Source organism: Callionymus lyra, chromosome 15 (assembly GCF_982586985.1).
Source record: "Callionymus lyra chromosome 15, fCalLyr1.hap1.1, whole genome shotgun sequence".
Lineage (NCBI taxonomy): Eukaryota > Metazoa > Chordata > Actinopteri > Syngnathiformes > Callionymidae > Callionymus > Callionymus lyra.
In genome coordinates, this window is record NC_141832.1 from 22,414,531 (window position 1) to 22,438,396 (window position 23,866).

The 23,866-nt window shown below is 38.0% G+C and overlaps 1 protein-coding gene across 1 annotated transcript in view; it reads right to left on the reverse strand.

The window, feature by feature from the left end:
* Positions 1–22,200, reverse strand: part of ppp1r1b (protein phosphatase 1, regulatory (inhibitor) subunit 1B) — a 28,659-nt gene extending 6,459 nt beyond the window's left edge. The window contains exons 1-3 of the mRNA XM_087808473.1: positions 21,873–22,200; positions 3,102–3,185; positions 696–771 (exon numbers count right to left, since the gene is read on the reverse strand). Of these exons, the coding sequence (XP_087664599.1) occupies positions 696–771; positions 3,102–3,185; positions 21,873–21,986 (274 nt within the window). The 5' untranslated portion in view covers positions 21,987–22,200. The remainder of the gene's footprint in view (positions 1–695; positions 772–3,101; positions 3,186–21,872) is intronic.
* Between the last annotated feature and the right edge of the window lie 1,666 nt (positions 22,201–23,866).

Here is a 23,866-nt window from a genome sequence, read left to right on the forward strand (position 1 = left end):
GAAGCTTTTATTAGTTCAAGTAAATGTGTAATTTAAAGCCTTTAACTGATTGATATTTGCGTATAGATCTTTAAGCAAATCTTTTATTTATTATATTTAAAGGTGGCATATGCCCAAAGATTTCAAAATAAACAGCCAGCATGTGTGATGAATCCAAAATATTTTCCAGTCAAACTGCCACGTGCATCATAAAGCCTTGCAAAAGTACACAAAACTTGCTTTGTTTTGTATTTCTTTTCCCCATTTTGTGTGCGCAAGTGTCACAGCTGTATACACAACGGACTTAATCCCAGATCATCCAGACTTTCCTCGACTCACACTTGGTGTCTTACAGCTGTCACACTCTAATCTCTATTTTTCTCCCTTTCTGTCACACACACACACACATGCTTACACACACACACGCTTACACACACACAAACCGCCCCCCTCCCACTTGGTTGACAGGAGACAAAACAACATCATGTGATTATCAGACGTGCACATGCCATGAGTACGAAAGAAAAGAAGATATCAAGGTTTCTACAGCCCATCTGTCTCATGCACCTTTAGCCTGACTCGTAAGATGAAGCATGGCAAAGCAATGAGGAGATTTGCACAGCAACCACGAAACAATAGAGATTTAAACACCAGGGTTGAATCACAACACGCACATACAGGATTCAACTGTGACACCGAAAACTGCCGACACAGACCTTTGAGTGATGGCGGTTGATATACATGTGGATTGACACGTTTTGGTTTGAGGACGCCGTTCTCGCCGACGACCCACTGGGAGAAAAAGATGAACAAGAAATAAAGTTGTTTTAGTTAGTGTCAAACTAAGGCCAGAAAGGGCCAAATTTGATCGTTTAATGTGACAGAACAGAGCTTGAAATGAGCGTTCTGGATTCCAACAATGCACCCTGCTAGAACATTGTAGTTTATCTGCTTGAAAAATGTTGAAAATACCATTAAAAAACACATCTAATGATACAGAATTAAGGCAAGTCAATACATGTTTTGCTTAATGGATAATAATAAATAAAAGGTATTTACTGATATTGACTTCCTCTAAGAGAAATAAACCACTGATATATTAATATGTTTAATATCCTGCACAAATGGTAGGCGCTAGTTTTTCTCGTCAACATTTGACATTTACACATCATTTGAATCTAGAGATGAGCGCGGCATGACAGTATGAAAACACACTCAGCTGGTAACCTGAGGTGGTGGACTGTTGGCAGCCACTCTACTGCTCAGCTAACCATCAATGACCTTCAACAGCTGAAACCAAAAGTGACATTTTCTTTGTATTATTCATGTATTCATTCATTGTGTGTGTTTATGGGTGTTTCATGAAAGCATTCTCTCCTAATATGAAAACTGAAAAGAGGCCATTAGAGCTACATTGTTCAGGGCTGTAAGCATCTGGTAGAGTCTACTGTGTATTTATCTGGACATGGGTCACCTGGACAGTGACGTGTAGCCCGGCCACAGGTCTGTAGACAACCTGTGACCAGCCTTCCAAAGAGCCTGATGGGTACGAAATGGATCTGCTCGGTCGAGGGCCTACCACCTAAACAAGGATCAGGAAGATGGAGGGCAGTGGTGGTAAAGCACCGAACAGGGACAAATGTCCTCAGCAATCTGATACCTGGATTCCTAGACCATCTCTTAGAACAGGAAATCTGTTGAAAGGAGCTGAAAAGTACCAACTAGTTTGAAACACATCATTGCTCATTTAATGGTCTAGATTATAATCGTATTAATAGGGTAAGAGTTGAGGCTAATTTGGAGCCTGTACACTGAGGTTTAGCCCAGTATATTATTGGGTTGCTTCCCTACATCTTAAGGTAGAGAGTCGGGCTTAACTCTTGTTTGTGCCTACTTGCCAAATGGCACCGAAGCACCTGCTCTTTATGGATTTAAATGTTCGGGTAGAAAAGATGGGGTTTGAACGTAGACACTCTATGATCTCAACACCAATGGGTGCTTTTTGTTGTCTTTTAGTGCCCATGAAAGCTTTTCCATAATAACACCATGTGTGAGCAGGTGGATGTCCATAACTGTACATGGCACCAGGACACACTTGGCAGCATTCCGATATAAACATTGTAGTTGTTTCATCTGATTTGCTCATCTGATAGACACCCCAGTAAAGAGAGGGGCTGAGCCGTCGACACATAATTTCCTGGTGGTAAGTTGGATATGAAGGCTGGACAAGCAGCAGGACAGACCTGGAATGCCCAAGCGTTTATTTTTGGATGTTGAACTGGCACAGCTCTAACCATTTTACGCAGGAACGAGGAATCACAGATTCTGACTGTGTTGCATTTCAGGTCTAAATTGTGCCCCTTTTGCCACAGCCGGCCCGAGCTGTGGATACAGGATTTGTGCTTGGATTTGTGCTTATAACCATGGCAACCCACGAGAGGCGTTCATTTACGCAAGAGAAGATGACCTATCAGGTCTGGGTCCTGTGGCCACCAACAGGTAACATCAGGGCCTGTGACTAAACTAAACTATGCAAGGCAAACACTTTGATGTGGATCGAGGTAGGTTAGAATTTAAATAAGAACTTCATGAATGCTCCATCAAATAAAGCAATTGTTGAAGGCCGGCCTAAAGTCCTTATCCAAAGTCTAACCTATGTCTATCCACATCCACAGGACCCAGGCTCGGGAGGTGGAGCAGTGTGAGGTCATAATTGCGAACACTGTTGACCATTACCAGGGATTGTTGAGAAGTGGAAGGGATACCTCAAACCTCCGGAATCACAGTGTCAAACTCACTACTGAAGATGCAGATTCAAAGTACATCAAGGCAGATTCTAAAGGTAAGTGGTCATGGTGGTCGAACCCCTGGTGTGGATGAGATCCATCCTGAGTACCGAAAAGCTCCCCTGAATAAATAATAATAATTGTTTATATCCCTATGCACATTGTTTTACTTGAGGGTGTACGTATATAAATATTTATGGATCATGGATTAGGGGTTAGGGTTCGGGTTGAACTCACAACCTAAGCCACTCCAATTTGGTACCTCAGTATTGTAAGTGGATTTATGATGAGGAATAAATAAAGAGGACATATGACTTTTTTTAACAACAGCTTTACCTGATGAGTGGACTGATCGTCCTCAGGAGACGTCTGATCGGCTACTCTGAAAAGTGTGGCGGGTGTTGGCCTCCTGCGTCGGATCTGTAGAATAACACAATCACGTCAATCACAATGAAACCAGACCAGTCCTGTTCAACCCATGTATACGGACAAAGGTGTTCTTTTATGGCTCTATATTGGACGGATTGAATACATCATCCATCGGCTGGACTACTACAAACACCATCATTGAGAGTGAAACAGAAGAAAAACCCACGTCTCCACACGCCCAGTCAAATGATCCAGACATTAACAATATTATTGACTAAGTTTAATGTGAAATGAATGAACTTCTTACATCCCACATGATGCTGTAACCGTGTCAGATTGCTTAAGTGCACCCGACACGGTCGAATGAGAACAGGGAGACCTTGGATGAGCCCATGTTTAGACTAAGTAATCCCAAAAAAGCGAGTTCACACGTTCCCCTCTCCACCTCGTAAGTTGGCACTTTGGAGTAAACAGTTCCAGGCCTGCATTTCACCTCAGAAAAAAAATCTTTGCATACAGTAAACTCTCTGTCTTTTCAGGTGCACTCTGCAAGCCTTTAAACTTCATGCCTTTTATGTCTGGTTTCGGTATAATCACACCATATAATTTATATGGGTATGCTTTTTGGAAAGATGATGGATAAATATCTGTTTTGCAGATCAAGTTTCCTGTCGAGTTGAAAAGGCTTTTTGTTTACGGCTACAAAACCTGATTTGGAAAGTAAGACGATTTCTCTGAATCAAACATTTGTTCCGTTCTCTGCTGACCTGGAGTTGCTGAATAGAACAACGGCTACATTTATGTTTTGTGAATTAATTAAATGAATGCCTAAATACTATAGTGACATTTTACATTTATTTATTAGGGTTAGGGTTAGGGTTAGGGTTAGGTTCACTTTATTTTTTTCGAAACCAACTTTTTGTTTCATCAATTCTGTTTTTTTTTGCAGTACTTTTGTATAAGGAACAATTGGAGGGTTAATCGTAGATCATCTACGATCAATTCTGGTCAGAAAGAATAAATTTAGGGGCTAAAGCCGACATCTGGAACGCAAGATGAAACCAGTATATCCCAGAAAACATTAACAATAGCAGTGCGTAGTTCACAGTATATGAAGTCTGTCTAAGTTCACTCCTCACTCTTCCAAAACCTGCCACTTGCAAAATGTATATAAGAAATGGTGTGAGGGACAAAAGCAGCTATGTGTAAGTAGCAAGTCAAACAAGTGAGGTATTGAATTCAGGCCCCAGTTGGACAAGCCAACCTTGGCCATGACATGAACCTTGGCGTCTGCGTTTATAACACAACATCTCCGTAATGGAGCTAGCCCTGGCTTTATTTCAGCGTGAAACTCCTCAATAGTGAGTGCTTTATTTGTGTACTCCAGTGACGTGTGCGTCACCGCTGAAAGGTTTGTGTTTCCTAAGCAGTGCCTGCTGAGCCGCACGGTTAAAATCTGCCACTGTCAAACTCAACAACACAGAGTAATCGAGCATGGATTTCTCCCTCGGAGTCATTTTAATCTACTCACACAACTTGAAGCTTTTCTGTCCCCTCTCGAACTCATTCTCTTTTTGTTTCAATCTCATTTGATTTTCTGTTAACCGGAGCACTTCCGTTTGAATCCTCCACTCATTTCCCTCGAACAACTTCCGTTCTTTTGTCGTTTTATCACCCCAATGCATCATGACGGAAATTATATTTGCTGCTGACTTGTCTCTTTAATCCATGAAAGCAGAATAGCCCACCTGTGACTCCATGTTAGCCTGAGGCAGAACAAAACACTGTCACTCCGTTTAAACATTAAACTGTTCTGTTTACCGTCATCTTTCAGGAAAAAGACAGTCTTGGGAAAATAATAACACAACCTAGTTTCCCCTTATTTCTTGTTAACATCCTCACTCAATCCACACACATGACACATGCAACCCAGACATTGTTTTAGAAATGTGTGAAAATTCAGTAAAATGTGGAAAAAATGATTGAATATATATATATAATTTAAATGTATTTAGCAGCAAAAAAGTTAAACGTATGTATATTGATTCATGGATCAAATGCTATAGTACTGGGACCAAAACGTAAAATAACTTAAACAGATAATGCGTAAATGATGAATTCAGCCTGTGGGATGAAGCTCTTGATCAGTGTGGTGGTTCTGTATTAAACACTCTTGAAATGTTTGCCTATGGAACTGATGATAATGATAATAATACAATTGTAATTTAGGAACTAATATTCAGACATTACCATTTAAAACATATCATATGTATGTAATTTAATTTATGAATTATTGTATTACCCGAGTTTCACTCAGAAGCATCTAATACAATTAAGCCGTCAGTCTTTTTCGAGTCAGTGCGTCAGACACTTTGGTCTCAAAGTTTCGAGGTGGTGACGCGCTGCACGGCAGATTGACACTAACACAGGCAGTTACTCCGGTCATTTTCCAGCCGTACAAACCACCCACTCGGCCCAAGTTACATAATGTTGTATGTGACTCATTCACGCCAACAGTGGGGCAAAGCGTGTGAGATTACCCCTGCTGAGCATTATCCTCTGCCCCCCCGCCCGCCCCCCTGCGATATCTTCTCTAAAACCACTGCCCCCAATCTCTGAAACCCCTGGCAACTCATTGTCTCTCACCCGTCGCTCTCTTCCAAACAGGCGGCTCAAGTGAGGTTTTGGGCAGAATCTTTATGGTATTATTCATGGTTCACAGATTTAGTTAGAAACCAAAAATAAATTGTTTACAAAGTCGGGCATTTTAAAAATGGTTGACATTGTACATATAAAAATAGAAAAAAATATTTTTTCGAGCAAAGAACAAAAGCCTTCCCACCAGCTTTTCTTGAAACTGAGAGAAAATAATTATAATTTAGGAGGGTTGTGTGTCGAAATGTGTAAAGTGAGAATCAATGTTAAATATAGATGTTTTTCATTTCAAGGTGTTAAATTATGGAATCGACTTAGTGACAAACTGAAATTGTGGTGATTTTCCCAAAAAACATGGGAAGGTAAAATATTTAGGGACTACAAAGTAGGATGATGGAATTTGAAATGTTTTTGTTTTCTTTAAGTTTTCTTAGGGATTGTATAATTGTATATTTTAGGGTTATATCAGGGATTGGAATGCATAGGTTAGGATGAATAGGATAGGCAAAAATAAGCTTCGCCTTCAGTCTACTCCTTTTAGTGAGTTTGTTTAGTTTTTGCGATGAAAAAATGTAATTTAAGTGTTTTTTTGGACTGTAACCGAAATAAATTATTATTCTATTTATTTCATTGCAGATAGTGACAGAAAGACAAAGTCTTTATTTAATGTATTCTACAATCAGGATATTGTTGCTCAATGTTTAAGGAAGATTTATTTTCTATAACAAAGGTTTCCTACGGATTCTAAACTGTCAACAAACAATGAATAACTTATTAAAAGATGGAGTAAAAAGTATGTTCCGACTAAACGGTAATCCAAGCCTCCCTGCTTCAGCCTCATATCTTTGGTTATTTTCGTCCTAGTCCTGTGAACCATCTTTTTTCCAGGATCTGTGAAGGTTTATTGGAGTTTACTCAACCAATTCAAATGTGTTTTGTGGATTTGGGTGAGGAATTCAAGACCATGGGGGACAGAGCTTTCGAAGCTGCCGCTCTGTGTGAAATGCTTCCTGACCACCTCAGGGCTCCACAGACGGGGGAAGCTTGTTTTTATTGTCTTTCTCTTGTTTTAAACCTCTAGCACATTCAGATTGGTCGACCGAATGTAAAGTGCCATTCAAAATATGTTATTATCATAGTTCCCCCCTTGAATATGGAGTACAGAACCTGTTTACCATGTTGTTTACTCCCTGGAGGACCCGTGTCACAGCATGGTTTGCAGTTCCGGTCATTACACTGGTTCCTTTCCAGTGATTGTTGGACTTCCACCAGAGCTTCCCTGTATCACTGGCCCTGTTAGCAAGTTGGATTATAGTGGATTGTTCTCTCCAGGAGAGATCCTGCCTAAGTTGGAGGAAAACCAATGTGCTGCATTGTATTCACAAGTAAGGAAGAGAGCGTGAGATAAACAGGTATTTCATGGTGAAAAAGGAGCTAAGCCAAAAGACAAACTCATTAATATTCTTACTCACATATTTGGAAACAAATTTATAATAGCTGATTAAACAACTTGGCGGATACAAGTGGTAACAAATGTATTTTGCAGGATGTTTATCTAAAGGTTATCTAGGGAGAGAAAAGTCTGGTCCCCCTCTGTCTTAACCTTGGATGAGCATTGAAAAAATGTATTCAAAGTTTTTGATGCTCAAAAGAAAAAAAACGGTTTATTATATAAGTGACATTGGTTAATATTTCCAATATAGAATTGCTACTGGATGTAAAAAATGAAACAGTGAACATTTGACATTAAAACCTTGGATTTTCCAGTATTTAGAACCTTCAAATAAGAAATGTGTTAAAGCAGCACTTTGTATTTTGATCGTGGCCAGTCAAGATTTATCTGGTAGAACTCTAGTTATATTTTACAATGTTACTCTCCCTTAAAGGCTTTGAGTGTCATGTAACCAACAAACTGTAGGCTTCAAGTATGACTAAAGTACTGAAATCATTTTCAATTTAACAGAACCATAAATCCGGAAAATGATCTGAAACAGACCTAATCTAAAAAAATGAACATGCGTGTGATGATGTTGCTTGTGGTTACTCTGACAGAGTAGTTACACTGTTTGGCCAGCGGGGGGAGACTGTAACAAATCAGTTCAATGTTACTTATTGCTGCTACAATACCTTGACAAGATAGTTAGTCAGTGATGGGATGATTCATGTTGTAGTGATTATTGATAAACTGTGAAAAGCCTTCGGGACAAACACTGACCTAGTTACTAAACCCGCCTGGCATTATTATGATTTGATTGCTGTTATTATGTATTTCGGGAAAGTTAAATAGCTTTAAATGTTGTTGAGATAGTCACTGGGTCGCCATGTATGAGCTGGTAAGCAGGGAAACAAAATAAAAGAAAGTTTATTCCATATGCTGCTCAGTTAATAAATTGGAATTTAGTGGAATAATAAATGAAATATAAATGGAGGAAGATTGTAAGATTCTAAACAAATAATTTCGTCTTTCTTTATTTGTAGTTAATTACTTTAATATATTTTTTATAATATGTTTGTGAGAATAGGTGCTGAGTATAGTGAATGAATAAAAAAATATGGTTTCCTAGATATAGAAAGAAAAAAAAAGACATTAAACAGTTACAGTTAACACCTTCTTGTTAGACACACATTACTGCGCAAACAATGTGAAGCAAGGATGACCTAAACCTTTGAATACCACATCCCTCTGGCAAATGTTGAAATCCATAATGAGCATTTATGTATGTGTGTCGGTTCAAAACAGAATAGCCCAGTAGCCGCTATATGAGCAGCTTTACTGATATGGGTCTGGCCTCCAGAGAACCTTCCTCCCTATAAAAAGCAGCAGCAGTAGGGCAGCTAAACTAGATCAGTGGGCTCTCTAAGGGTGAGACAGAATTTCTTCTGTGAAGAGAGACACCTCCGAGAACCTTCGGTGGGTTTCTATCCAACTCATCTGCTCTCACTTTATCACGTTCAGTACACTGGTCAGCTCTCTGTGGGTGTGTTTCAGTTGCATCACTCAGACCCGTGTGCTCCCATCTATCATGGATGTGCTGTAACCGAGCCGGGATGGACGGCTATGGATTTGTCCGGGATTGATCTGTTGTTGGAGCTTCTTCTGAAGGGCAGCTGGACTTTTTTGTGCAGAAAGATAAAGTGAAAGAGAAAGGCAAACTATGGAAATATATAAAAGAGATAAAAAAAAGCGAAACATTAAATTAATGAAATGAAAGGTAAATAAAAGACTTAAATGAGGTGTGGGAAAGATAATTGACGACAGTGTTGGTTTCTTTTACTTCTTCACTTGTACTTCTTCAAAACATTGATCGGTCACCTCGTGGTTTTCGATCCGTTAGAGGAGCTCACCTGCACTGAATACAGATGTGCGGCCGCTGCCATGTTTCAAGAACATTTATCTTATCCGTGTCCATCTCTGGGCGAAGGGTGCCGCGCTGCAACTTAATCTCTCGCGGTCTTGTTGTGATCCTTGACCGTCATGAATTCAGCCGAGTACATTAAAACCAAGACATCGTGTTCACTGCTTTCATGCTCTATTTTTGTAGTTATCTTTTGGTCTAAATGTTTGTATTTCTAGGCGGTCATAGATTAATTTGAACAGACGGACCAAAACAACAACATCAACAATAACAAATGTTGCTCAATCATGGAAACACCAGCTATGCTTGAATGACTTTGGATCCTAGACTTTTCATTTGCACAATTTAAAAGAATACAACATAAGCATAATATATATTGAAACAGTACAGGGAGAGGCAAAAAAAACATGGTGGCTCCACCTTATATCAATATCGTTATATTACAAAATACAAGATAACATAACAAGTAATACTAATAATTGTAAACACACAGCAATAATGAAGAGAAAAACTAAATCAAATAACAGAAAAAAATGAAAAGTGTTTGACTGAGAAATGCTTACATAGTCAATCAACTAAAAAGAAGCTGTTAAATGTTGTTATTTTTTCAACATTAAAAATATTTTGCTAAATGCAAGAAACTGATCCATAACTTAGAACCTCTAAATCAAATTGAGAACTGTTCATGTCTAGAAGCTAATTATTTCCATTCACAAACGTACATGATACTGGATTTGTATTTGTTTTGGGTTTTTTTCATTTTAGGGTAAAAAAAATATTTCCCAGAAAACATGTGTTCATGGTAGATAAATCTGAGTTTTCAGCTTTCACCGCAGTGCAAGCAGTACCAGCGGTGACGGAAGTGGAACAGGGTGGAAAGTAGAAATACAAAAACAGTATTGACTTCATCCACCGGTACAAACACCCTGTTTGATAAGGGGTGGTTTGAACCGGTTTTGAAGCCCCGCTGATTCTAAGAGAGGTAACAAATAGATTGAACGATGCTTCTTTGTCCAGCATGTCTCTGCTCTCCTGATGTCCGTCTAAATCTGGCCTGTCTGCGCTCAAAGATTTGTCTCCAAACCTTTCAACAGGAACAATCCCTTAACACTATCTATCCACTTCTGATCTACTCACTTCCAATTCCAATTCTGCAGTGTCTTCTCTATTGCTATTGCAACTCCTCTGAGTTAAATGAACTACTTGTTTTTAATGAACTGTTAGCATGACCATACGTAACATATATTAGCTTTAGCAGTGATTCACCTGCAGTTACATCCTGCATCGTATGATGTAAGGCATGTGTTCAAACAGTGTGGGAACACAAGATCACAGAGTGCCATCCACCTCTTCACTACTCAGAAAAAAGGGGGGGACATAACAGAACAAAAAAGCTTTTTCAAACCCTCATGCACTACTTGCCAGGAAAGCTGTGAGTAACCAGCCCTTGAAGGTTTCCCAGACGTTTCAAGTACATTCAAGGACATGTCTATGTTAATAAAACTTGCAAATGTACCCTCGCCGCCGCAGTTTGTTTTTTCCTTTTAGAGAAAGGTTGAATTTTATGCAACTAAATCTAACGGATGGTTGCTAAGTAATCCTAATATCTTATAACATCTCCAGCTCCCACTGTTGCTGCAGGAGACCCTGATAAAGAGGTAGGACTCTGGAATATTTCGCATATGAAAAATGAGGTCACGCTTCATGCAAAGATACCATTATGAGAACCCTTTCAAACCATCCACCTCTGTCTTCAAAGAGCTTCCCGGGGCCTTTAGGAAGAAAAGGGACATTATTGATGGCTAATGAGTGACAGGAAACGACCTGTCGCGCTACAGTATTCCTTCAGGAAATGATCAAGAGCGACTGTCTATCACAGAGGAGAAGAAAAGAAGCAGAAGCAGGAAGACGATGTAGATTTTCTTGATAGCTGCACCGCTGAGTGGCTGTGCATTGTCCAGCTTATGGAGACTAGTAGCGCAGGAGACGGTTCCCATGGCGACTCGTCTGCCTTCGTCACTAAGCCACAGGTAGTAGATTGTAAAGTGTGAATGTATTTATAACATTGAGAAACAAAGTTTGTAGGTTTTCTTCTACTGTGAGTCTTGGTCTTGAAAAATACCAGAATCAGAATCTATTTCAGAAATGAGATTTCCTTTTTTCAATGGATTATTTTGAATGAATCACAATTTTTCAAACAATTTTAATCATGTTTTTCTCCAACTAAATACGTATTTTTTTTAACCTTTAAAATCTCACGAAGAGAAATTATTGTGTTGTTATATTTAAAATATAAATACATTTGGGTCAATCTTTTTTTATGCATTACATTTTTTTTGACTATATAACAATTTGATCTTTTTTATAGTTTATTTTTATCCTATTTTTTCCTATATCTCCTTTTTTATTTGTAAGTATAACTTTTCTAATTTATATCACATGATTATTTATTATATGTTGCATGAATATTGCTGTTCCATTAAAAAAATATATACTTACTTATAAAACTTAGCCCGACACAGTATGACATGCTATTGATATAAAATCAATATAAATAATTACAATTGTATTTTCATCAAACAATATTGCATTTATTAACTTACAAAATACTATATACCATTTCTTCCCTCTTTATTCACTTTAACATGTACAATTCAATGTAGTTTTGCAGAATTATTTAAAATAAAAATATCTAACCACACTCGCTCCAGGACGATGAATTGTTAATCGCAGTGATCCTGGTTTAGTGGATATCAAAGGATTTTCAGCGTCATAATCTCATTGACCGCTGATTTGTGAACTCCTAATATTGGTTTTGCAACACCACTGTTCGTACCTTGACTCAGTTCCTCAAATAGATCTGTGGCTGACCTACTGTGTCCCTCTCTAGGATTTTGAACCAGAAACATCAGCTATTACATAATGTCTTGTTTGCATTGACCAATCAGGGATCAGAATCGACCGCATTCATTTTAAATTGAACTTCTTCTGACAGACATTGATCCGACTGTGCTGTGGCTTATCATGAAGATGCTCAATTAGCTTCTGCTAGCGATGTCAATTTTCCTCCTGACCTCAACACACGTGGACATGAATCTTTTATCACAGCTGCGAATGATCATCATTTCATTGTTATACTTTCCAACAGAGAAGCTATTTTTTCTTGAATAACAAAAGTAAAATTAGGTTAACAGTCGGTGTTAAATTAAATGTTTTTATAGATATATTCAATGTTCACTACAAATTCTGAAGCTAGTTCTTTACGTTTCTGGAAGAAAAAAATGTTAAGTTAAAATAATAGGTTGTAAACTATTAAGATATGTTATTGTAGTTTCTTTTTCTTAATTAAAATGTTTCTACAGCATATTTTGGAACTTCTTTAAAATTATTGTTATGGTAATATTCATTTGTTTTAGCTTTTTAAAGATGGTAATTGATGAAACATGTCCAACTGAATAAGGTCTATGACCTGGACCAGACGGCTGTCCCCATGGTTACAGTGTGTATTGATAGAAGGCTTATCAGATATCGAAAATATGAAGTAATCTCTACTAGTAGGATATGGAATCCTACTAGTACTAGTACTAGTCACATATATATTCAACATTCAATTTAACTAATTTCTCGAGAGATAAAAGTGGATTCACAGTTCAAATGCATATTTGGCATGACTAGAGGATACAATGAAATCCAAAATACGACCTTCATGGTCCAATTATTCTGTTGCCTCACAGCTAAAACAAAGATGCCTGGCTGGTAGTTCGCCCACTTGGGTGAAAGCACAGTGTCAAACTCACCACAAAAAAAGGTGCCATAGTTTGAGTCATGGGCAAAAATGGTTAACATTTACTAATCTATCACAAGAAGGGTGAGTGCTTCAACATAGACTTCTAATTTTCTAACCCTGTATTATTGTTGACATCGAAAATATCTGTTCCTTCTCTTCTCTTAGACACCGGTATATTCTTCTTAATTTCATTTGCAAAGTACCTTTCAGACATGCAGTAGTCATAAGAAGCTTTACATAAAATCAGAAATAAAACAAACATGGTTCATTTAAAATGAAACATAACGAACAGCAACTTATCACCAAAGAAAAGTCATGTTAGTTTATAAAAATGGCATAAGGGTAGAATGCAATAAAATTAAAAGAGAGTAATTAATTCAGTTAACCCTTGTGTTGTTTCTGGGTCAAGGTGACCCGGTGGCACCAAGAACAAATGTGTTCAAAGTATCCCTTGTGTTGTCTCAGGGTCGAGATGAACGACCTCCACTACTGCATATGTATTTATGGAAGCCAGGGAGGTCATTCACCTTGGCCCAGAGACAACACAAGGGATACCACAAACACAACATTTGTTTTTGGGCCTTTGGGTCACCTTATTTCCAATATTTGAGACAAGCATTATAAAAACAATATTGTCAAAATGACAATTTTATCACAAATATTAGGTATTTGCTGCGGGTATATACAATATATATGTATATATACTGTAAATGCATATATATTAAAATATGGCATATCTGACCAATCACAGAAGGTATGTGAGGCAGCGTCGATGTCAGCTCATCTTAAAAGGTCACAGTCAATCTCGCATTAAAGTGCTTTTTCACCTGCTTGTGTACAGTGTCATCATGTCCCAAACTAGCTTTGCCCATGTTCAATATTTATGGTTTTACACTGTTGACACGTTACACATCCATGCACAGGAAAAGGTTCATATTTAGTCAGCATGAATTGGGAAAAGGTCTCTCGGACAAGAGCTCAACTCTCTGAGTGAGAAGCTTAACAAGGTGAGGACTGTTGATTGTCCACCTTGAAGGTACAAATTAAAATAATTCCCCCTCGTTCCCTAAAGCTCTCAAAACAAAGTGACAGGTTGCATCATTGGGTAAACTCGCTCACAGCGGTGAACTGAGTGACATGCAGGCAAAGATCAACGCTCCGTGTTGCGTGATTTTGTGTCGTCCCACCAGACGTTTAGTCTGTGCGTTCGTGTTGACAGTCCCCCAGACAGCGAGTGTTTGCCCACAAACATTCTGTGCCTCAGAGGTCATTGTTTGACGTTCAACTAACTGGGGAGTCGACGCCGCTGTTGACTCGCTTCTGAGATCACAAGTTATCTTTCATTTCGTTGGGAGCCTGAAAGAGTTTGGAAAAAGCCACGTAGAGGTTTCGTCCATGAGTGGAAGCAGATAAAAACTTGGTCAATGTCAAAGCTTTGGCAGTTGCAATAAACCCAGTTTTCGTTACTAAAAAGGTTGTTTTACAGAAAGTAAGACTAGATTATTAAAAATTGGTATGGAAGTCTACATTACATACTGTACTTCACTGTGCTAAACCTTGCATGAATTCATTAACGGCATATTTCATCTATTTTTCGTGTCATGTTTCCTTTATTTTATCTTAAAGATATGAATATACAAATTAAATCGTCCTTATCAGCTGGTTGGATACATTTTTGTTTATACATTAGTTGGTCTATTTCATAGATTGCTGAATGAAGATTCATAATTTATACTATTTATTACTGCACCAACACAAGGTTTTGAGTTCTCCCATCGCGTCCACATTTGGAATCAGGAGTGGGATGTCACACCCTGCTTCTAAAGTTTGACCAATCTATTGTGATTTACCATCAAATATAAGATCATGAACCATATTTATAAAATGAACATGCAGGACGATAAATTGTGGAGCCCACATACAAAGATAATACTTTTTTTTAACCCTTGTGTTATCTCTGGGTCAGCTGTTAATAGTTAAATAGGTAAAAGCAAAATGTGTCAAACAAGTTGCAAAATCTGAAATTTCAAGAATTGTTTCACTCCTTAATTTAGCTTAGTTGCCATATTTATATGCCCGCAGAGATCTCCTAGAAACTTGCAATTCATCTTCTATGTTGGCCATTTTGCTTTTTCCACTTCCAACAGCTGACCAATAAGGATCAATGTTGTTGTGTGTGTGCGGTAGAATCACAAATAACTTTTGAATCGTTCACTCTAGTGAACACTATGAATGAAAGGGCTTTAGGACATTTGTTTGAAAACGGATTTTGGCTATAGTCTCAGTGTATCCAGGTAATCTCTCTGTGAGATTAAGGTAATCTCTTTGTGATCTCTCTGTGTTGTGTTATAAAACCACATTTATCTAACAGTACTATGGTGACACCTAATGACTTACGTATTTGTGTTTTAAGACATGAACTGTGACGAAAAAAAAGTGTTTAGTTTTTTGAGTATGTGGTCATTATGAAATTTAGTGGAAAGAAGATGGAAATTAAATAATCAAAAACACCAATAGTGTAGCATGAAGTTGATTCAAGATTTTTGAAGAATCATGTCACATATCTTGAACAATCAAGTGATATCATATTCTGACTAAAATATCTTCATGTTATGAGGATAAAAACAATTCAATAAGTCGGTATATGACTAGATTTTCCTTATATTTTAAAGGAAAAGTTATCACAAAATGAAACTTTATACTGGATTAGTGGTTTTCAGTGACACAATCGATTCAGATCTATTATGGTCAACTAGACTTTGCCATTATTATCTTGAGAAATCATTTATTTCCTGATGTTCATTTTGATGAATTCACGCAGCGTAGGTGTGAGTCGTGTGCGACCACAGGGAGGCAGGCTTGAAGGGATTCCAGGATGCAGCATCTCTGCAGCACTGACCCTAATCTCTGTCCATTACGCACATTACTCTACATCATTTCCAAGCACGCAGGACTCGTGTGCATGAGTGTGTGTGTGTAGGAGTGTGTGTGTGTGTGCGTGGAGAGGGGGCAGGGTTGGTAAACACAGCCATGTGCTCTGCCTTTCTGTGATTAGAGACAACATGGAAAGTTATGGACCACAACAGAAACGGAAGACATGAAAACACTGTCCGTGACCTTTGATTGTTAAGCCCACGGAAAAAAATATCAATGGGAGGATGAGAGGGAAATTACCTGGAGGATTTGGACACAAGTACATTTCCAGAAGAGAATAGTATTAATCTGAAAATGTCTGCTGTAAAAACATGTGCCCAGGAACCAGAGCATTATGAGCAGTTAATACTGCGTCAAGCCCGTTTTGTGGTACAGAAAAAAGGATGTGGAATCGACAAGGTCAACAGGTCGTAGCAGAACAGCCTTACAGGTCGACGGGAAACTGACTGCCCTTGTTTATAAAAAGAATTTGGCCCTGACAAATCAAACATTACCGTTATAGAATGGCATTGTTTCAATCTGGTCAATATATTTGAAAAACTAAACAACTATGTAAATTGTAAATAATCTAAAATATCTTCAAAAGATCTGCTACAGATCAAACTTGTGATTTGCATTTGTATGAGTCAAATATGTTCAAGATTTGGTTCTGGGTATATAGCATTTCCATTCCTTAGGTAAGTTTGTCTTTGCATTAAAAAAGCAAAAAAGTTTTCTTTATTTCAAATAATGCTATAGGTTTTATAAACCTTCAATAAGGTTATTTTCTCTTTGGATTTGAGTCTCACAGCCTCTTAACTTTTTCTTTTGACAAACACAGTTGTAGTTCATGAGAAATTTAGTTTAACATAACCACAGAACCAAACATTATTCATAAGGTCAATAGAAAAACAAACTTTAAAAATCTTAAATCTATCCCAAACTAAACCAATTGGGGAAAAGATAAAAATAAATTCTCCACTAATGTCTTCTTTTTACAGCAACATCTCCTAGTATTCAGGAGACAAAAGCATATTAGTCATCTCCTATTATCTTTTATTGTAGTGATAGCGAGAGGAAGCCCCGTGTCAAATCCTTTTAGTCGAATGCGTCACTTATCCCTGATGGCATCAGGTTCTGTTTCATTTTCCATTATGTTCCTGAAGCTACGACACGAAACATTTCACGATTATCAACGATTGGATACTCTTGTCAACATGATGGCCAACCTGCTTAACATCCGTGGGTCAGAGACAGTGTTTTCATAGGAAGTATTGGGAGAATTGCTGAAATTACCAATGACATACTTTAAATACAACATCATCCTTGCAGTTACTCTATACCGACAAGAGGGGGAGCCAGCAACACTCTTTTACAAAACTACAGATAGGGCCTTTAATAAATTGGGAGAAATAATTACGTGCACTGGATACACATTTAGTATATACCAAAATATTTTTAAAATGTTTTATTATTATTTTTATGTTTTACTATAAGTTTGACTGTGATCAAATCTTTAATTGCAAGGACACTTTTTTTTTTTTTTTTACTACAAACACAAAAAGCACATACTTCTAACAAGCTAACTCCATATTACTTCATGAAAACATACTTGTTTCTTGTTTAAAAAAAAACAAAAAACTTCCAGCCTTCCAGAATTGTCCGAGTTCTGTCCGATATATGTTCTTGCATTTTGTCTTTTTTGTATTCTATGTTCAATTCTGCACCTTGAACTTTTTTAAATTTGTCATTTTTGTTTTTTGGGTGTAGTTTCTTCATCTAAAGCTCTTCGTATTGAAGAAAAAGCTGAGTTAAAAGGCAAATATGTCCATTTTTCTGTCGATCTATGGTCCTACTCTCATCTATGGTCACCAACTTTGGATAGTGAGCAAAATTGTGGATAAAAGCTGTCAACATAGTTTTTCTACTTAGATATAAAGAACAAGCTCAGTTGTTACAGAGAGATTCAAAGTATAACCCCTGCTCTACCAGGTTAAAATAAGTCAGGTGTTTGGACATGTATCACTGGGAAGAGACCTTGGGGCAGAGAGTCTGGACCTCATTACTCTTTGTTGTTTGTTTGTTTATCTTTCATGCTAATGATGTCATGGGTAAGATTTGTAACAAGGAAAGAACTGCAACAAACATCTCACTCTCACATTGTGATTTTCACTTTTGCAACGTGACCTGAGCATTGCCACGCTAAAGAACTTTTTTTCAGTGAAAAATTCTTCAAACTATTCCTGGATCCTGACGAATCAACATCAAACCCCTTTAATTTACCAACAATTCCTGAATATTAAAACAAAATGTTACAAGTCGTGCTCATGAACTGACTCACTGACAAAGACAAACCTATGATCGCACACAACTGGCTTGCTCACTTACATACACAATAGGCTGGAGAGTACCTGTCCCAGTTCCAAGAGAGTTTTGGAAAAATGGGCTTGAATTTGACCTCTCGAATGACTGTGTGAAGGATTGAGTCATCAACTTCAGCCTCTCAACAAAGGACACCTACAATCCAAAAAACTTCAAAAAAACCTCTTTAAAGCAAACAACCAAGCGGATTCTCTGACTTCTATATTAAAGCTTCAAAAGGTGAATCAAAGTTGCTCAGTGGTCACCATGGTAACCATACACTAAATCATGGCGATGCAAAAAAAGTGCAAGAAGTCGGCGGTGATGTTAGAAGGTCCAGACCCTGTTGAGCCGATTGGGATACCAAACAAATGACCTTGTGAGTAAGAGTGTAGGAGGAAATAATGCAACTCTTGTTGCTCATACCCACCCACACGTGTGACCCTCGGGGCTCCCACCGGCCCCAGGGAGACGCAATAAAACACACACAAACATATCCTGGCCAGGATGCCCTGACAGTTTCCCACAGCAGCCTTCAGCGTAGCCATTTATTTTAGTGTAGCAATTAGTATTCCTCCACCTGCACAAAAGCACTCACACCCATGTAAACACGCAGCGACGATCAACAACAACAATCAGGATCATTTTCTGAAGTAAGCATCTGACTCTACATAGAGTACATCATCAATACTGCTGGTATTTGTTTAGGAGGTGGAAACTCGTGAACTTCCTGTGGTTTATTAAAGAGATAAGCATCAGAGAGTCAGAACGGAAGTGGAACATGTCAAGATTGTGAGTTTAACCCTCCCCCCTGCACCCCAATATGACATTTGGAAATGTGGCTGCTTAATATTTGAAACTTTTAGTGAAAACACTTCACCTTTCTATTTAGGCAAACTTAAGGATTGTTGTAGGTGAGTCAAATGCATGCGCCATTTTTTTACTGTAACTTAATTGGAGCGAAATATGTGCAGTTTATGGACAGTTTTTAGTAGGCAAGAGAAAAGGGGGGTTCATTTTTTGTTCCTTTATTTGAACATCTTCTTGAGTTGTTGTTGAAAACTGTAGGCATTTTAGTCAGCTTCAGCACTTGTTTGTCGCAAAGTTTTAAGCCAAAATATCTGTATATGCAGACGACACTAACGTTTGTCCCTGCTTGGAACTTTCTTCACCCAAATTCCTCAGCAATTATTTGCTGTTATTCAAGCTGAACTAGCTTTTTTACATACCTGATCATAAAAGTCTTAGTTCAAACATCTTGTTATGGATCTTATGTTTAGTTTGGAAGAAACCGGTTTATAAAAAACAAACTGGATCAGCTTAGCTGTGTCGTTGTCAAACAAAAAGTCAAGATCTTCGAAGATGCCTCCCACTAACTGACTTTACAATTACTAGAAATAATGTAATAGTCATTGTGATTCTGTTTCTTCATTCAGTCACCAATTAAGTTTTGAAGTTTTGTTTTGCCCATTATTGAGCATTGAAGCGGTCAGATGCCAGAAAAGATAATAATGATGATCAATTTGGTCAAAAATAGCAAAGAAATATTTAGTTTTTAAAGCAAAACTGGTGTCTTCCTTGGATTTTAGCTGGACATTTAATCAAAAGTTATTTAAAAATATCTTCATGCTACATCTCTCTATTAAAGTAGACCAACAGTTCAGGTCAGGCAAACAAACAAAAAAAAAGCTTTCTGTACAGGGTAAAACAAATAGTGTTTGACAGAGAAAACAGGAACCATGTCAACTTGACCAGGTATCTAGAGGGCACTGCAAATGATAAGCTAATTCCGGCTAACTTGTGATGCACTAGCTAGCCAGTAGCTGTCAACTGTCATCGTCCTTGACCAAATGTATGCCATTAGTATGTTATATATTATTGTCATTAAATAGGTTTGGAACAAGACAGAAATCTACACTTACTTTGCAAACATCTCAGTTACGTCATATAGGCAAAATAAAGACACCGTCTTTGCCAGAATGATATATTTAACTAAAGTAAGGTTAACTTTTTTTTTATGTATACACTGTTTTTGTGTCCTTGTTTTCTGTCTCTATCTGGAGAAGTATTTGTCTTGTTTGGTATTAACATTTCCAGTTTTTTTTTCTTGGTCTTGCTTCATGTGGCCTTTACTACAAATGACATTGATTCAATTTAGCGGTAGAACTTCACCTAAAAACTATCTTTAGGGCTTTCTAGACATAAAAAAAAAAAAGAAAAAAAAAAAAAGGGGATGACCCAGGAAAAAGTGCTTGTTTTGGGAAAATAGTAGTGACCTTCTGATGAAGCTTCATGAAGCAGTGTCAATATTTTCAGAGTCCACTAGAATGCGGTCAATGCACTATTATCCTTCGTTTTGAACAACTGTTCTAATGAAACATCACATCATTTTTATAAACTGATGGCGCCACCTACTGACCTCTAAACAACATGACACTGTTTCATGAAGCTTCATCAGACCATCACCAGAAAATAGTAACTTGTAAGTCCAATAGAGCAAATTAATGACACATAAAAACATTGTTATAACAAATAACTGGTCTAATGCTGCTGAAATCTAAACTTGAAAACGTTTTCATTCATCTAAACACTGCTCTCTGACTTGTGTAAGACATGCAAACTAGCAATCAGGATTTACCATTGAGGTGATAAATGGTAAAACTTTTATTGTAGATCCTCGTAGAAACTCCTTGAAGGATGAGTCCCTGGCCTTGACTTACCTTTTCTACAGTATGAAATCAACATTGACCTACTTTCTCCTGTTCTAGAGATAAGAGGCAGTGACACTACGGCCAAAAAAAAAAAATCTGGCAGATCAGAATGAGCTTACACATTCCACAGATACAGCTGAGTCAGTCATGAGACACCAGCGCAGATGAAAGAGATGAGGGATAAGCTGCCAAAAAAATAATAATTACCACTATCAGTTGAGTGTAAAATGTCAAGGACACGCTGCAAAGTTACCAACGTGTGCAGCAGTTTTCTAAGTAAAGACTGCATGTGTCACTTTGTTAGACGGGTCAAGATGTAACGAAGAGACTCGGATCTCAGTAGGAAGCCATGAAAAAAAAAAAAAGGAACTGTCTTAATTATTTCTTAACCCTGTGGTTGAAACACCCTGAAGATCCAGACATGTCATGCATGTGCAAATTGAGTTGTCCCCCGATATTCACATGAATTTGGATAATTAGATGAATTTGATCCGAGGGCGAAATGAGGTCATGATTCATCACTGAAAAATGCAAATGCAACACTAGATATTATGAGATAGACCATGTGATCAATTATATAAAATGAATGATATTTTTCCATCTTTAGCTATAAGAGGAATCAAACGTCCATGCATTATCTTGAAATGTATATGTATAGTGTATGTTATGTATAGGCTGATATTACACTTTCACACTGAGTTCATAACTTCAGCACTTGCACTTACAAATACATGTTATCAACAGTGATGCTCAGATATAAAATATTAAGAAGAGTTTTGCTCGACGAACAAGGATCAGTAATGCAATCAAAATAAAAATAATATATCTGTATATTTGTTCGTGGCATTATTTACAAACTTGGAGTGATTCTGTAAAGAAACATGGTCTTAAAGAGTTCAGATAACTTCACAGATGATAGGGAGATTTCCAAAAGCTTCATGTGGTCCACACTCACCATCTCCACTTGTCGTGGGTCCAGGTTGGTCGGTGCAGATGCAGGAACAGCGAACTGGATCTTCTTCCTCTCTTTGGGCTCCCCGTCGACGTCGGTCGACATGGAGGGCTCCATGGCTCTGAATCCTATGGGGTGCCGGTGGGGTAGGGGATTGGATCCCAGCTGTCAAAAATCACTGAGACCTGGTGAAAGACCCTCCTCTCGCTGAAAAGTTTCCCCTCTCCCTACCTGAGACCCACTTTCACTGCTGTCAACCAAATGTTCTCCCTCCCACCTTCTCTTCTAGTATGATCTCAGCTGCCTCACAACCTGTGCAGCAGCAGTGAATGAAGCATGTCCTCACATCATACCGTGAGGGAGAGAAGTGGGCGGGCGGTGGGCGGAGGGGAGGGTCCAGAGTCAAAACAAGGTGGCGATTATCAGAGAAAAAGGGGAGGAGTTAGCGTGTGGGCAGGAGAAAGATAGGGGATGTTGGAAGGGATGAAGGGGCGGGGAGGGGGTGACTTTGTTTTTCTGTTCCACTAAGCTGAGGTTGATTTGTAATGAGAAAAAAAAAAAAAAAAGTTTAATCTCGTCACATCATCTGAGCCTCTGCTGGCCTGTATTTGTGAATGAGAGGGGGAGGGGGCAACAGCCGGAGGATAAACCAGGGAAAGGACGGATGATAATACTACCATCAAGCAGGGAGGTGTAATCAATGTGGGATTATTAATATTACTTTGAAATAAATGTCAGTGATGTCATAGCTCACCCTGGTTGTTTTTTTTCAAGAAATGAATTCAAGATTTATTAAACAGACCTTGATAATTGTTTTTTTTCACAACAAAATGTGATATGAGAGTTAATGTAAATAATTTGATTTAATAACTCAATTGAAGTATTTGTTTCAAAAATCTAACCCACAAATACTTTTAATTTGATCTGCCAATACTATCTAAATGTATGTGGCCCCCTGTGAGGTAGAAACGAACAATTTTATTTAAATTCTAACTCTGTATATTTACGACATCTGTCCTCAGTTATTGTTTATAATGTGGCCCCTGAGGAAATTGAATTCCGAGCCACTGATATAAATGTTACTACAGGAGACATCATTTAGCAATACTGTGACCAGGAAGTTGTAGAAGAAGACGCCTTGCATTCGATTGGCTCACACAGTAGACGTAGTAGTTTTTTTTTTTTTTTTTTTAAATCATTTAACAGATTTAAAAGAAGCGCATCTCTCTGCTCTTGTGTATATACACACACAATGTAATAGCAAATGGATGAAAAAATCACATTTATATGAAATATCACAACTTTAATAAAGTTTAAGTTGTGATCACTTCCTCTCCTTTTATTTTGTGCAACAACTTCCTGTGTTGACCCCATTTCCTGAGCTTTTAAGGCATCACACCCAGACAGACACTCACAGCCAACATATTGCAGTCACTTCTTAAGTCCTTTTGCTTTTTCTCACCTTGTCCTGGATTATTTTAGGTCACTTTTCTATATATATAAGGTTAATTCCACCATGTTTTGAAACTCAAAAATAGATGAAAGAATTATGAATCTAGGACAGATTCGGGATAAAAATATTGAAACTGTAGCAGCCTAATGATTCTTGTTTACTCTTTACATTTTTTTATGAATGTAAAAATTCATGATTATGTCATTACGAAGCTGCCATTGACTTTGGTTGAACCACGTGGACATCAGAAACAAAGCTGACAGTTTCAGATAATTTGGACTAAGCTCCAGAGTCATGCTTGGTATTTTTAACCGCACAAAGGGCATCTCATTTGCGTGCACATGGGTTATCGTGTGCCTGCGAGCGCAACGTCGATGACACTGCTCAGTGAGGACAAACATTTTTAAAGCCAGAAGAGCATTATTTTTGGATCAAATTCATATCACTATAAGAGCTAAAACAGGCGACAGTTACAGAACTACAGTGGAGACAACAGCTTGGATTTGCAGCTGGTTGCTACGGTGAGCTGGTGTGACTCAGCGAG